Raw genomic sequence first — 16,374 nt, forward strand, 5'->3', positions numbered from 1 at the left:
TCCAAAAGACTGAAGAACTATCACCACTCATCTCTCCTTGGTTCCCTCTGCACTCCTTACCCCCCACATGAGGACCCAATATTGGTTATTCATGCATAGTATTTCAGAATGGTGCATATGACTGTTCTCTACTAGTCTGTGAGCTTCTGTGCAGGGGAAAAAAAATTTTTTTTTTGGTTTTATATTCCTGGTTTCTAGCAGACTACACAGAAAATAGTATAAATACAATGAATGTTTGAGTCATTATATAACTTGAGTCTAATCTACAAGCTAGTGTCTTGGATTAAGAACCAGAATGAGCAGATGGTTCTTTGCATACACAAGGCTTCCAGCTGTTGGGGATCCGGTCTTGCCAAATTTGGGAATATGCCAGCCTCTGCCTACCCTACACTACTTTGGCTCTCTAAAGAGTGCTCATCACAAAGAAGTAAGCTAAAGATAAAAAAGAGGACTGAAGGAGACAAATGGCATGACAGTGAGGTCTGCAGAGGAATTTACTCTTTCCCTAACATTTTTGAAAAGTGAGGCTTCTTCTAGGGATTGGCAATCTTCCAGAAGTGGTTTGTTCCCTGCCTCTCTCCTTCAAGGATTTTCCTTTGCATTGTAGATATTCTTGGAAAGCATGGCACCTTTAGCCTATCAGTTATGCCTAATCAATTGTAGCCATCCCTGAGCCAGAATAGGTCATGAGAAAGTGGCTGGAAAAGGGGAAAGGGCCAGAAGAAAGGAAAAGGCTCTTGTGGAAGAGATGGAAAGCCAAAGAAAATTTTGTGTAGGGTCAGTTTTAGCTACTTAAAATCACCCTCTCTCTTCACCCTGTCACTATGGGTATCAACCCATAGACTAGAGGAATAGGGAATCACTCTTTTGCTTTCTAGAAGGAATGTGCTATTATTTAAGATCTCTTCAGTCTGATCAGGGATGGCCCAGTTTGTCCAAACTTCAGGATATCAGAGAGGTGATGCCTATGGTTGCCACATTAGGAAATTGTGTTAGAGAGCAAGGTTTTGCCTTGTTGGAGAGACTCCATCAGTGTTAAAGATGCTCAGTCTTTGCCAGCCTGAATGTCCTTGGAAGCTCCAGTCTGGCTCTATGGAGATAATGAGGGTTTCTGAGTTAGAGGTGATGAGCCCACTGGGTCCAGCTACAGAGCACCATGCTGGAAAGAAGTTATTCAATACATTTCTCCATTCCCATAGGAACCTGGAACTGGAGTCTGAACTATGATGTGGCAGAAAATCTGAAGGGACCGAGGAATCTCAAGCGGCACACGAAAATCAGGGAAAATGCAGCTTTATTATCTATCACCGGCAGGCTCAGCGGGATCCTTTCCCAAAGGCTGAGCACCTGACTGGGTTAGGGGTGAGTTTTTATGGTTACGGTGATGGGGGATGGGAACGGGATGTTTTCGTGGTCTCTCAAGGCCAAATGGCCCCTTCATGTGGAAGTATAATCAATGCGGAGAAAAAAAATAAAAAAATAAATAAAAAATCTATGCGGAGGCGTCTCAGGAGAGTGGTAAATCATCCCAGGGGACTGTTTCTTTTTCTTTTCTTAATCAAACAGGACAGGCATCTGGTCTTTTTCTTCCACCTCAGCAGGAGCAATGGAGAGCAGTGGACGGGAAGTGGGGAAAGGGCTGGGGCCCGGGAGTCTCTATCCGCTTTAGTGAAGTCTGGGTTCTCTATGAATTTAACATTAGTTCAACTAGAGGAAACCTCTGAGTTTAGCATCCTGCTCCCTACAGGCCAAGAAAGAGTCATAAATACCATAGAGTTAGACGATAACTTAGATATCTATTCCTACTCTCTCATTTTGTAGATGAGGCACTGAGTCCCACAGGTAGAATGACCCATCTCAGGTCATACAGGTCGGTCTGTGGCAGAGTGAGGCCCAGCTATTTTCCCAAGTCCGGTGGCCATTTTATGACTCCCTTGAATTCCACGACAACTGACCCTTTGCCTCTCACTGTCCTAACCTTGGTTCCTGAGTTCTTAAGAACATGTCCAAAACCAAGAGAAAGTTTGGCATTGGGACATTTGCACCAACTTTGAGAGAACTGAAGAGAAGTAGCATTTAACTGTGCTTCACTTTGTCATGATGTTAAGAGTACTCATCAGGCACACCCCACTATCTGCACCCCCCAAATCACTAAGTACAGGGCCCCCAAGGTGGAAAAAGGAGGCAAGGAAAGCAATCCTGCAGGAAAAGGGACTTAGTGGTGGCAGAAAAACAGACAGGGGTTCTTTTCAAGAGGCTTCTCTTCTAGAATTTCCATACATTATTGAACACTGAGATCATCCATCAGTGCTCATCGAGCCATTACTGCCCCTGGTTTTGAGCTGTTTTTATCACCAAGGCTCTAAAAGTTGAGACAGTGTGAACTTCAATGTTAACTCTACTCCAGAAAATGAGACCAACTGGCCTCTACTGATTCCACTGTCTGGACTGCCTGCTTCTGTCTCTGCCTCTGTGGAAGGATCTCTCTGCCCTGTGATTTCTCCAGTGAAAAACAATTCCTGGAAATTCATGAAAGTGAATTGCAACAACCAGCAACTTTGGCCTCCTCAGAGTCTTCCAGATTTCCCTCACTCTCCTGGGTGTTTTCTTTCTACATTCTGTAATTCCATAATAATTCTCAAAAACTATGTCTTCTTTGTTGCTGTTGTTTGGAAGGAACATTAAAAAACAAACAACGAGGGGCACCTGGGTGGCTCAGTGGGTTAAGCCTCTGCCTTCGGCTCAGGTCATAATCCCAGGGTCCTGGGATTGAGCCCCACATCAGGCTCTCTGCTCAGCAGGGAGCCTGCTTCCTCCTCTCTCTCTCTGCCTGCCTCTCTGCCTACTTGTGATCTCTGTCTGTCAAATAAATAAATAAAATTTAAAAAAAATGTAAAAACAAACAAACAATGAGCAAAAAATACCCAGATTACAAATGACCCGATCTGGACTCCCAGAAGACCAAGATTCAGGTGATCTCATTCTCTAATCCTCCTGTTCAATTTTTCATTCTTTAATCCCCCTGTTTGTACTTTGTATTTTTCCAGATTACAGGATTTGAGGACATTTACCAATAGTATTTTCCTCTACATGTGTCTCAGTCCCTTTGCTGAGCTATGGCTTATCTATAGCACGGCAAATGATGATTCATGGATTCTTGGCTCTACTCGCAGGAGGAAAGAGAGTTCAGACACATTGCTAATTATTATTGCAGTGCCAGTGAAAAGTCATCTTGTGTTATGAAAAAGTGTTGTCTTTCTTTGGTTGTGGAAGCTAGAATCTTATTCATATTATTCTGTAAATAAATTTTCTATTATCTGGTTTCCTTGGAAGATGAAACTCCCTCATTATTATATTTCCTGAACTTGAGATTCTTTGGGCCTCTTACTTAGAAATTGTCCCTACATAATTTCAGAAGCAATGGTAATAAAATCCATTTTTTTTATTGGTGATTTTAAGCTATTCATTACCTTGGTAATCTAAGAGCAATTACATCATCCTGGTTCTCCCACCAGCGCACTTTGTGCAGCTGGTATAGACTGTTCTAAAAAGTGAGATGAAGAAAGCTTCTCATGTTGGAATGGGGTGAGGACGGGAGCATAATTTACCCAATAAGGGAACTATGTTCTAAAATCACTTGAACTCTCTGGACCTCAGTTGTCTATGAAACAGGTAAGAATGAATGGTCTTCATGGAGAACGAAGGGCAAAATAAGGAATTTCTCAAGTTTATTGAGGTACAAATTCCACTTTTACAATAAAGTTATGTATAACAAAGTCCAGAGGATATAAAAACAAATTTACGCAAATAGTTAAGATAAGTTAAGAGCTAATGTTCACATGGGGCTTGAATGCAGTTATTAATATCTATGCTTGTTAGAGTTAATAACCAATACCAAGATGATTTGGAGAATTAATGATTAATAAGAGGAGCAAAAAAAATAAGCAGCCCCATTATCGATAGAGGCTGGCACCATTAGGATGCTAAAGGCCTGGGAATCAGACTGACTGCCCAGGGCAAGTTCACAGATATTTGTTGGTAGTATTACTTGGTGTTTGTTTGTTTGTTTGTTGAAAAAAAGAAAAGTAGGAAAGACAGCAGGGAAAGAGGGAGGGAGGAAGGGAGCATATTTAGTTTGAATTGCCATATCCTCTTTTTCAGGGATAAAGATTGTATTTTGCTCTCCAGCTACACTTCTGTCCATTGTAACTCCGTAACATTTACCTCTGAAGACAAAAGAACCCTTGGATATAATCTCCTTCTTTATAGTTTTCTTTTATAAGATGCCAGTATGGTAATAGTTCTATTAATGAGTAAGTAGAGAGGTGCTAGGTGTGAAGGGTCACGTTTTTCCGTGCCAGCAGTTTTATGGCACCTGCCAAAATTCCGAAAGTATCATCTCCAGCTGCAGTGCCAGATTCTGGTGATGATGTAGGGATTCCTTTTCCTGGCTCTCTGATCTATCTCTGAAAAGACAATAAGATAAGAGAAACAGGGCAGGAAAAGGTCATGATAGCAAAGCTGGGTTTGGTGCTTTTCCTGACTTGGTGGCCAATACCACTGGATTCCGATGGTATCAAGCTTTGTGAAAGAAACTCACAATATAAAGCAGAGCCATCTCAATCATTTCTAAACTGACATTTCCAAAAGTGTTAAGAAGCTGTTTCCTCTGTTATATGTGTTCAGATGTTTCCTGAAGTTTATCTGCACTGTGATCTTTAGTTTTCTTTATCAGTTTTACTTACCAATGAATACTTTTTAAAAAGTAAATGAGAGGTGTAAATACTAATATATAGAATTTCATATTCCAAATAGTATCTATCATATAAGAAGAGGGAATTATCCATTCAGCACCAGATCCCCTCCAGTTAGAGAACTGGAACATTCTTTTAAACATCTTTATGATTTAAGGTTTTAATAACAACTCATGAGTAGGCAAAAGTTTGCTATTTATTTAATTTTGAAAGAACACATCAAGAAAAAGGCGGGGAATGTAGGCAGTGTGGCAAAACTCCTTCACATAGCTGGCCACTTGTGGCTTTAACAACTGCGGGGGGAAGTGACTGGGGCTAAAGTTACGCATTTCTGTTCAGTAAGGGTATCCATGGTGGTAACTCTCATGATGACGGTAGTCATCCTGGTAACCATCCTGGTATCCTTGGTGGTAGCTATGGTAACCGTAGCCTGCGTACTCATCTTCTGGGCAGCGCATTCCCAGTGACTGCTGAATGGCCATTTCCTGTCTCCGGAGTTGCATGGAATCAATTAAATCATACACAATCACCATGGACCACATTGGGGAAGGATACCAGGATTTGACATTTCCATCTTTTCCAACAAGAAGCATGGAGAAGTACTCCGGGCTCACTTGAAAATAGTTCCGGATGTCTTTCACCAAATGGGCTGGTATGTCTTCTCGCTCCACAACAGAACTCCCTAGAACAGAGTTAGAAAGTTGTTAGTGGATTGAACAGTCAGCCCTCGAGCAAAGATCAAAATGAGAAGAAATCACTATGAGAATAGAGAGAGGACCCATGAGTCTTTTGGTTCAGAGTCCAATTAAAGAAGGTTGCTGTACTTTTTCCACTAGAAATTAAATGTCTCTGATATTTTACAATATTATTAGTGTCAAACTTTGGGACATGTGATGTCTTTTTTATAGGAATGTTGCAAAATATAAAACCAGTCCTTTAATTTAATTCTGGCAAGATCAACTTCTTTCAACTGTATCACGAACAAAGATTATATTGTTGATATTTCTAAGTTTATTTCCAATTAGCTTAGTTACTTCTTTGCAAATTTGGCTTTCCTTTTGATGTTTTTTTTAGAACAAAAATCTTATAACAAAAAAAATTTCTTAAAGGGGAAAATACCAATTACCTAAGATGTGGATACATGTATTTAAACTATTATGGTCAGTGAAAAGGGGGAGGGGGAGGAGGAGGGTATTGAAGCTTTCCGTGCCAAGGGGTTTATGCCACTATCTCTGGTGAAGATCTTGATCTTGCAAGGAAGAACTGATTTGCTTTCTGAAAACTCGAGTCACTAGTCATCTAATTTCAGCTTCTCTGAGCCTTTCTGTACTGAGCCCATGTATTAAAAGGGGATTAGTAAGATACGATCCATGAGCTTCATAAAATTATTGTGAGAATTAAATGAGGTGGCATAGATAAAAATGCTTCGTAAATCATACAGTCCTATGCAGATAAACAGCATTATTCTAGCTAAGAAAATGGTTACTTTTACTGCCACTTATGATTTTCTATTAAAAACAATATTAATGATTGCACCCTATTTCCCATTTATGTGCACATACACTCATGTGCACACACAAGGTGGATGAATTCAGTGAACTGCATTCACCTTAACGGTCCCTCACTGCTTGCATACCGTTTAATATAATTTAATTTAATGTAACCGTAGTTCATAATGTTTTAAAAGAACAAGACTTTACCATTAATTGGGAATAGTTCTAAAACTCCCCCAACTTCCTCTCCAACCCCTAAAAGTTTCAGAATGGTTATGTGGCGTAGACCTGGAAGAAGAAAGAAAACCATAGCGTTGGTAAATCATCTTTTACCTTCAAAGGCCAATAGCTGATAATTAGGATTCTCTACATTAAAAAGAACATAACTTCATTAGGCAAAATACTCCATTTTTTTCTATTAAAAGAGTCATTAAATACTTTTAAAACCTTGAAAAAGACCTAATTTCAGATTTAGGATTAATAACAGGGTCAGATATGTTTTTTTTGTTTTGTTTTGCTCTGTTTGTAGATGGAAATAAAAGAATTTGCTCTTGAACTGTGGTTCTATTAAATAACAAACAAAAATGAAGCTGTCGGAACATTTAAATATCTGGGATGATCTGAGCTGATTCGAGTGCTGAAAAAAAGTCATGCCAGAGGTTATAACAGTTTAGGTGGATGATGTTTACTGGGCTAATTCAACTGTCTCTTGGAGAAAAAAGCAGAATCTATCCAGTGTGATTGTTAAAGGAATATTTCCAGCTTTCTTGCACAAAAATTTGTCAGTGTAAAGGGCAGGTTTTTACCACTTACTTAGAGGACTCAAAGGAGAAGCACTTAAGCACAGCGTGCTTCCCACCCGCAGCTAAAGTTTCAGGAAAGGAGAGAAGGTCATGCCTTGGTAGCTTGTTGGAATTCTTTTGAGGATGAAGTGCACACCAAGGGATTCAGGAGAAAAAACACTGGAGGACAAGGGGGCTGCCAGTTCATCATATCAAGATTTCATATCATATCATTTCATATCATATCAAGACAAAATGCCAATCTATTCAGGGTCATAACTTGGGACTAATAATACGAATATCGATGGAGTTTATTGTTCAGAGGAGAAAACTGACAGTTGCCATGGCTTGAGGCTGTTTTAAGGAGGGGCTAAAATCCTAGCAAACGGCTATCCAAAAAAAAAAAAAAAAAAAGTTTGTGGTCTTTGCTCTTCTCCCAGAGAAGTGAAGCATTCTGTTCTCCATGTCGTTGAATCATGTTTTCAAAAGGGAAGATCATGAATTTAATTATTCCTGGAAAATAAGACTTGTTTACATTTCCTGTATATTGCAAAAGGGTTTGCTTGCACTAATGTGATTTAAGTTCTGTGTGCAGAGATTAAATGAAACATCACCTAATAACTGTTCCAAAACTGTCTTTAGACAGCTGAAGTAAGCCATGATTTTATTTACATTCTTATTGTGAAGGGCTACTAACTGCTCTAAACTTCTGCCTTACCTAGCAACATTGGTGGCTACAAATAGTTTAAAATATACTTAAAATACAAAAAAACCCAACCTTATGTATTGATATAAGTCATTATTTATTAACTTTGATAGTAAGACTATACATTAAATACTCATGAATTTTCTAGTTGTTTTTACTGTTATGAGCTCATTGTCTACCTCTTTTGAGTTATTATTTTATATCTTAAAACTAAAATATATTTAAATTTATAGATACTGAGTCATAGTAAAGACCCAGGCTCTGTTAATGCTTTACAAAACTTATACCCCCATTTTTTAAGATAAATTGAGCACGGTTTTATAACTAATAAATGATTCTTCTTCCTAGCAGAAGTATCAAAATAATGCTGATTCATCTGTAATCCAGTTAGAAATGGAATTTTTAAAGTCTGTGGCTTCTAGATACCCCCCTCCCACCAATGACTGTCAAAATTCTTCCTCTGTAGAAGTACATTTTAAATGAGATTTCAATTGTAAATTCCAGTTTTGAAACTGCCCTTAGCTCCTTGCTTCACCACTGATTTTAGTAGTAAGTTCTATGTACTATGCATTTTCCTTTGTATGCATCCTTATTCAAAATGATACTTTAGGTCACTAGGATAATAATTTTGGTAAAGAAAGCAAATGTTAGTTTTTAAAACACTGAGTAGTTCACTACAAAAATAAATAAATAAATAATAAACTATGTTTCTCTTTGACCTACTTGTCCTAAAATAAGATTCTGTTTGACAGATCTTGCTGTATTTTCTTTTTTTTTTTTTAAGATTTCATTTATTTATTTGACAGACGGAGATCACAGAGAAGCAGGAAGAGAGAGAGGAGGAAGCAGGCTCCCTGCTCAGCAGAGAGCCTGATGCGGGGCTTGATCCAAGGACCCTGAGATCATGACCTGAGCCGAAGTCAGAGGCTTTTTTTTTCTTTTAATTAAATTTATTTATTTTCAGCATAACAGTATTCTTTGTTTTTTCACCACACCCAGTGCTCCATGCAATCTGTGCCCTCTCTAATACCCACCACCTGGTTCCCCAACCTCCCACCGCACCCCCTCCTGCCACTTCAAACGCCTCAGATTGTTTTTCAGAGTCCATAGTCTCTCAAAGGCAGAGGCCTTAACCCACTGAGCCACCCAGGTGCCCCCTTGCTGTATTTCCTTTCCAATTATAGATCAAAATCCTTTTTAAGGGAATAGCGATATAGTACAGTATGCTTCCATTAATATATCAATTCTCAAAGCCATTCCTGTTTTGCAGAAGACATGTAACCTACGGAGAATGACCCAGTGTTTGTAGCTAAGTATTACCTAAGTAAATGATGATACCTGAGTTTTATAATGTTGAGACAAATTTAAAACAACAACAACAACAACAAAACCCCCAAATAAACCAGAGGGTACATAATACAGATCACTGAAAGTAAAACAGCAGGTTTTTTCAAACACTTCAGTGAAGAACCCCAGAGAGGAGAATATTGAGGAAAAACAAAACAAAACAAAAACCCCAAAAAACCCTGCATTTGATGAAGGCTCCAGTCTGAAAGCAACTTTATGCTCAATACAACTGAGTAAGTGTCTGGGAATCTCCAGTCTGGACTGAGGAATATTTGGATGATCTAAGCTTCTATGTTCCATTTTAGAATTGACCAGGAAGAGGGTGGTATGGGAAAACAGTGATGACGAGGCTTCCCACTCACCAAAATTGCATGCCTGGCCACTGAGGGCCGAGAGCTGTTGTGAATAGGCCCAGTCTTCATCATTAGGGGCAGAGATCACCAGCAACCGCCTCCTCCATCGGAACCTGGAAAAAACAGGAGGCCGTGATTACTGCTTCAAACAAGAGAGGCTAATGTAAGAAAGCAGTCACTTTGTCTGTTGGGGTTGCCTATGCCCAGAATAAAAAACACTGGCCCTTAGAAATATCTCATAGTTCCGCAAAGCCATTAAACTTCCTTTCCACATTTCTTGCAGTTTTTCTGTTATAACTTCATGGTCTGCCTGCTGTGGTGGCATTTGCATGAAGCATCAGGCATGAGTCTGGCCACCACACCCAGTAGGGTCACTTGGGGAGACATGAGGTCCTCAGATGCCATGAAGACTGGCCAAAATGGTATGTTATATAGTAACCACAGAAAGAGGGAATCAGAAGAACTGAAGAAAACGCAAGTTCTAATAGAGTTCACTAGGGCTTGGAGGGGGTCAAGAATCAGAGGTAGGGACAGAAATAGAGTACAAAAAGAGAACTAAATTTAAAGTAGATGACAGTGACAGGAAGAAGGAAAATGGGGAAGTGGTTCAAAGAGTCAGGGAGGATTCCTGGAAAAACAAAGCCTAGGTATCTTTTTTGGTCATCCATCAGCAAATGCAAGTTCTAAAAGGTAGCCTGCCAACTAGAAAACCAACATTATAGAGCCCTCCTGCAAAGTGGAAGGGGGCTACACCTTGAGCCTAGGATTTCAGCATGTAATACAGTAAACCTGTTTCTGCTCTGACACTGTAGGGTAGTAGAAAACTTTTGTCTTATAACCTGAGTTCATGTTTTGTCACTGCTAACTTTTTGGGTTCCCTGAGCATGTCACTGAGTTCATCCAAGTCTCAGTTTTTCCTTATCTCTGAACCAAAAATAGCATTTACTTCAAAGAGCTCATAACACCCAAGAATTAAATTAAAACCCGTCAGTGTAAGTTGTCCACACGAGGGCATAGATATAGATAGGGGCTTGATCTGTGGCCTTCTAGATGGAGGGTGTTGTCTATGAAGAGACCTCAGACATTTATCTACCAAATGCCATATGGTAAGTGATTTAATCCTTTGTGTATCATTTCATAGCTCACATTCATCTACACGGAAATCATTAGAGGTCAGTGAAGACACAGCCTATTGTCTTCATTTGGTGGATGACAAAATGAAGCTTAGAGAAGAGAAGTAATTTGCCAAACTAGTAAATCAAACAGTTGGTACTAATGGTTTCTCTAGTCTATCACCCTCAGAGATCCTGGTGCTTGGTTGATGCAGTCAGGGTCCCTCAGGAGATAGGAAGGAGAGGGTATGCATCTAAGGGCTAACAGTATGGAGTTGTCTCCAATTCCCCTTTCACTGGAGGGGAGGGGTTTTGCATTCTGCCTTCTCTGCAGACAACCGGGGGATGTTAGTACCCTCGCTGAGCTGGAAGCCAGTTGATTATATTCACGACTTCTCTCCCTGTGCCCATTCTAGCCCCACAGTGAACATGAGAGTTTTCAACCCCAAAGAAAATGGCCTCTTGGGGGAATAGTGGTTTGGGTGAATGAGAGAAAATGATAGTCTGATGAAATACAACCTCTCAATGGGCGCCTGTAGCAAGGCTTGCCAAAAACTGCTTGCTGTGACATTACATTTGCTTCCTCTGCTTGTTTCTCTTCAAAGGGAAAGAAAAACTAAAATGTCCACTGAGAATAGGGAGATGAATGTATTTAGCATGGAGGAGGGGAGAGGAATGTCTGAGACTGTCCAAGACCTCCTGGGAAAGGGAACAGTGACTGCTGTCGGATCACAAACATGGGTCTCCTGTACCCTCCCTGCTTCCTTAGGAGACATGCCAGCCCAGCACTGCCCCGCCCCCACCCGGCCCCCAGCCAGCATCCAAACCAGGCCAGCCTTCCTGGCCTCACACAGAGCTGTAGGGTATCCTCGAAGGAGCTATTTTGGGTGAGGTATATTTTGGCTTGTTTACCGGTGTGCACCACTGGATGCTGTCCTGATTAGACAGGGACAGGATCTGAGACTCCCTGTCGCAGACACAACCAGGCAAAGGTCATTTCCCCTAAGGAATGATTCTTTCTCCCACGGACCTTCACATTAAGATATGAGGCTCCAGCTTGCAACACTGAAGGAAATAACTTCCACAGAGTGTAACAAGAGATGTCAATGTGGCCCAGATCCTTATTTTGGACAAATTGTTCTCCTGTCACTTTAACGTATCAGTAAATAAAAATTCTATGAGCTGTATGTGTGTTTGCTTCTCTTAACTGGCACTCCCAAATTAGTGTGCATTTGCCCACTCTTTGGGGCTTTTGTCTCAGAGGAACATAATTATAGCCTGAACCAGATGAGTGTCACTGAAGACCAGACCAGCTTCAGAGTCTGGTCAGCTGAAACCAGGCTGTGTAGACTCACCAACAACTCAGCAAATGTGAAGGAAAATTCCGATTGGATATTCATTTATTTATAGAACTTCTATTTAAAAAAAATTTTTTTTTCTGTTCTCTCTGCCTGGTTTCAATCCTGAGGTGTTTACTAAATCTCCTCCGACTTCTCCCTTCATGACAAAATTTTCTAACTAGGAGCTGAATAACTGGTCCTAACACTACCAATAGCCAGCATTCGTTGATTACTCACTTTGCACTAACTTATGGTCCATCTTTACCTTTTTTTTTGTTGTTGTTTATTTTTTTTAAAGATTTTATTTATTTATTTGACAGAGAGGTAGAGAGAGCCAGAGAGCAGAAATGGGGGGAATGGCAGAGGGAGATGTAGAAGCAGGCTCCCCGCCAAGCAGGGCATCAGATGCGGGGCTCCATCACAGGACCCTGGGATCATGACCTGAGCTAAAGCAGGCGCCTAATGGACTGAACCATCCAGATGCCCCATCCCCCATCATTACCTCTAGTACTGAATTTACCTTTCACAACAATCTTAGGAATAGGTACACTTACTATTCACATTTTGCAAATGAAGAACTAAAACATGGAGAAGTTAAGTCATCAGCCCAAGGTCACACAGCTAATACATGGAGATACCAGGAATCTAACTCAGGAATCTACTCATGCCTCTAGGTAATAATATAAAATTCCGCTTTGATTTTTAAGATCAATGATAATTATCAGCACAGTGATTGCATGAGTTGCGACCACAAATCATGCACAGTTATAGGACATCCAAATTAGAATTTCATCCATTCTGAGTATCTGCAGCAGATGCCTTTTCCTGACATAGTACCGAATACGTACAAGACTCTGACATTCGAAGGAAAATACATTTACATATCATAGTGTCCTGGTCAGTACAAAAGGTTTTAGATGAAAAATGTGCATATAAGTCTTAAAAATCAAAGATAGGCCAGATTCGGATGTGTGATCAGCCAGAATGAATGCTGCAAGATTTGCGTGTGATTGAAATTGAGATAATGTCAAGCTTTTCCTGTCAAGGTTTGAAACCTATGACACAGTAATTATAAAAAGACAGCCTGCCTGGAGATGGTAGGAAAAATCTCTCAGAATGTCTCTAGCTGCAGGTCTCCCAGCTGGCCCAAATCCTTGGCTATAAATAACAATAATGAACTGGGTGGTAACTGTCTGCTGTTGAGGACAGGCGACTTGAGTTTACAGGGTTGGTTCAGCAGGAAAGCATCTTTTAGTCCTGGAAAATTTAGAACTAAGAAGAGAAGGTTTTCAAAGAATCATAGTGATAATCTATATTTCTAAGAAGGATCCTGGTCTTTATATACATAATTTATGTTATTGTGAAATTTAAGAGAATATGGTTTAATAAAATGACAACCCTAAGACTATAATTAGGATGTGTAATTGAGTGATTGGCTTAGATGTGTGGTTCTAAGTCACGTGCAGTTACTGGACTATCTGAGAAAACGTTGGATTCACTGTATTTACAAGATTACTGGATCATTTAAGTATTCAGCAAGGTTTTGTTTGTTTATGTAAAACAATTCAAAAATACATATTAAATGTAAAAATGGCTGTTTGAAATAATAAAATTGTTTAATTATGGCGTTTGTAAGCAAGACCAAACATTATTCAAAGCCCCTTAAAAATGATAGCTAAAGTTTGGTAGGTTATAAATAGAATAATACGATTTAAAAGCCTAACTTAAAAGTTTAAGAGAGAACTGTGGTCTTAAATTTATTACTTGGATATATTTGACTCTAATTGTGAAAGTCAAAAGTGAACTTCTAAGAATCTTGTCTGCCAGAAGAAAGGTGGAAGGAAGGAAGGAAGAAAGGAAGGAAGGAAGGAAGGAAGGAATGTAGGGAGGGAGGGAGGGAATGGAGAGGGGGAGGGAAGGAAGAAAGGTGGGAGGGGTGGGGGGGAAGGAAGGGGAGTGCAGGGGAAGGAAGGAAAAGGAAGAAAAACACCTCAAGGGTAACAGAAAGGTTTTCTCATCAATCCTGTAAGTCAGTGCCATCGAGAGGGATGACCCTGGACCAGAAGCTAATGTTTCAGTGCCCCCAACACTAGACAAAGAGCCATCTGCCAGTGGAGTGTTAGAGTCCTTTCTTAGCCAAGAGACTGGCCTGAAGACTGAGTTGAACCTTAAGTTCTTATAAAGGCACGCCCCTTCCGTCTTCAGTCCAGATGCTTGCACAGCCCTGAAAATCTGAATGAAGGAAGAACCTCAAGTTCCTTTCAGTTCTGAAATCCTGTGGTTTTAGGGATGTCTCCCTTTGCTTTAAACTCTGGGCTTCTGGCTCCAAGACTAAAAATAATTCACATTATATTTTCAAAAGGAGTATCAGATAAGAATGTGAACTTTAGGAGTCAGATTCTCCTGGGGCCACTGAGTCCTTGGGCTGGCACTAGCTCAATGTTGACAGAAAGTTAGTTACTTAATCTCCATTAGCCTCAACTGAGGCATCTGCACCATAGCAACAGTTACAGTATTCAGATCCTAGGGTTGTTTATAAAGATTAAAGTTGGAAAGGAAGATGAAGTGCTTGGCACAGAGGTGAGCATACAAAAAGTGGTCACTTGGGGCACCTGGATGGCTCAGTTAGGTGTCCGACTGTTGATTTTGGCTCAGGTCATAATCTCAGGGTCATGAGATGGAGCCCCATATTGGGCTTTCTGCTGAGTGTGAAACCTGCTTAAGATTTTCTCTCTCCCTTCCCTCTGCCCCTCCCCCGGCTACAGTACATGCACTCTCTCAAAGGAAAAAAAAAAGTGATTTTCAGCAATCGTGGGATGTAGTCTGTAGTCAGATCTACTTGCTAATATTCTCCTTTATGGGTGAAATTTTTAAGGCAGGTTAATTGAGAAGCATAGAGAAATCAACATAGCTAGTAAATTGCAGGCCCCAAACTTGGATGAACAAGAAGTCCTATGCTCTTTACACATCATGAGGTTCTCTTTTAAGAGACCCAAGCTTCCTGAATCTAGAGGAATTCAGATGATCTATCCACTTACTAGTCATAGCATTCTTGATTTTCCAACTCATGAATGGAGAATACACAGGAAGTTAACAGTTTCCAAGTTAATGAGTCTCTAAGTAAGTTCTTGCTCCATTTCTGGAGTGTCTTGGCCACACAGTGTAACTAGGTGTGGGAGGTGAGGAGAGGAGATGTTACACTGAGATTTCTGTGCCTTTATTTGTTGTGGGAGGAATTTCTGCAGTTTTCACCTTCTAGATCCCCAAAAGTAGAATTTTTATCCAACATGAGGGAAGTGATGGAGAAGGAAGAAAGTAGAGCAATTTTCTAAGACAATCTTCTCCATGTATTTATTGAAATTTTCATACAATGGTTTTCAATAAACCCTACTCCTCAGGGAATCAGGGAGCTGGGTCAAGAGGATTTCTTCTTTTTTGTCCTAGAGGGGGTTTTTATATTCTGAAGAGTTAGAAAGAAGCAGAAAATCAAGGAGAGTGTTCCAAATCCTGTTTGGAACCAGAGTATCCTAATAAATAAACATGTAAAATAAAAACGCTGTATACAAAGCCCTCTAAATTCACTGGTGGAATAAATGAAATCTCCCCGGTCAGAATTCTCTACTCTGTTCCCCAAGAGGAGCAGAAAGAAAGAAAAGACCTATCCAAAGCCACCAAATCAACAATCAAGCTTGGAGCTGACCCCAGTCAACATTATGACCAGAACACTTTCAACAGGAAAAGACTAAGCCCTGTGGCCAGGGGCTATGAAGCAGACAGACATTTCACCAGGGAGGGTCTGCACACAGGTCTACTTCATGTTTCCTTGATCTTTTTATTAGCTCACCCAGCACCCTTCCCACCTGCCTCCTCAGGGTCTCCAAAGGTGGGATACCTGGATAGGAAGTTCTCCAATGACTGCTTCTTGTCTTCCTTGCAAGCAATGCCCTCCTTCTTCTGCTTTTCCATTTCTTTGATACGGGACTGGAATGTATCAATCAAATCGAACACGGACTTCATTGATATAGGCACTTCATAGTATTGCTGTTTCAGAAAGAATAGAAAGCATATAGTGTATAAGGGTGTTTCTTCCCTATGTTTGAAGGATAGAGAGCCTGGGAGAACTCAGGAGAGCACTGGAGAAATCAGAGCCTGGAGGGTACATTGATTAATAAACTAAACTCTCTTCTTCAAAAGTACCTCTGCTGGAGCATAACCAATAGCATGGAGGACAAGGGGCGTTAGAGAGTAGTAGGGAATTTGGGTAAATTGGAAGGGGAGGTGAACCATGAGAGACTATGGACTCTGAAAAACAGTCTGAGGGGTTTGAAGTGGTGGGGGGGTGGGAGGTTGGGGTACCAGGTGGTGGGTATTATAGAGGGCACAGCTTGCATGGAGCACTGGGTGTGGTGAAAAAATAATGAATACTGTTTTTCTGAAAATAAATAAATTGGGAGAAAAAAAAAAGTACCTCTGCTGATGCTTTGAGG

At 40.4% G+C, this 16,374-nt stretch overlaps 1 protein-coding gene across 1 annotated transcript in view; it reads right to left on the reverse strand.

Annotated features, from left to right (window-relative positions):
- Window positions 1–4,932: 4,932 nt before the first annotated feature.
- CCDC80 (coiled-coil domain containing 80) overlaps window positions 4,933–16,374 on the reverse strand; it is a 34,224-nt gene continuing 22,782 nt past the window's right edge. The window contains exons 5-8 of the mRNA XM_044251388.1: window positions 15,780–15,928; window positions 9,445–9,548; window positions 6,455–6,535; window positions 4,933–5,436 (exon numbers count right to left, since the gene is read on the reverse strand). Coding sequence (XP_044107323.1) covers window positions 5,090–5,436; window positions 6,455–6,535; window positions 9,445–9,548; window positions 15,780–15,928 — 681 coding nt within the window. The 3' untranslated portion in view covers window positions 4,933–5,089. The remainder of the gene's footprint in view (window positions 5,437–6,454; window positions 6,536–9,444; window positions 9,549–15,779; window positions 15,929–16,374) is intronic.

This window comes from Neovison vison, chromosome 6, assembly GCF_020171115.1.
Source record: "Neovison vison isolate M4711 chromosome 6, ASM_NN_V1, whole genome shotgun sequence".
NCBI lineage: Eukaryota > Metazoa > Chordata > Mammalia > Carnivora > Mustelidae > Neogale > Neogale vison.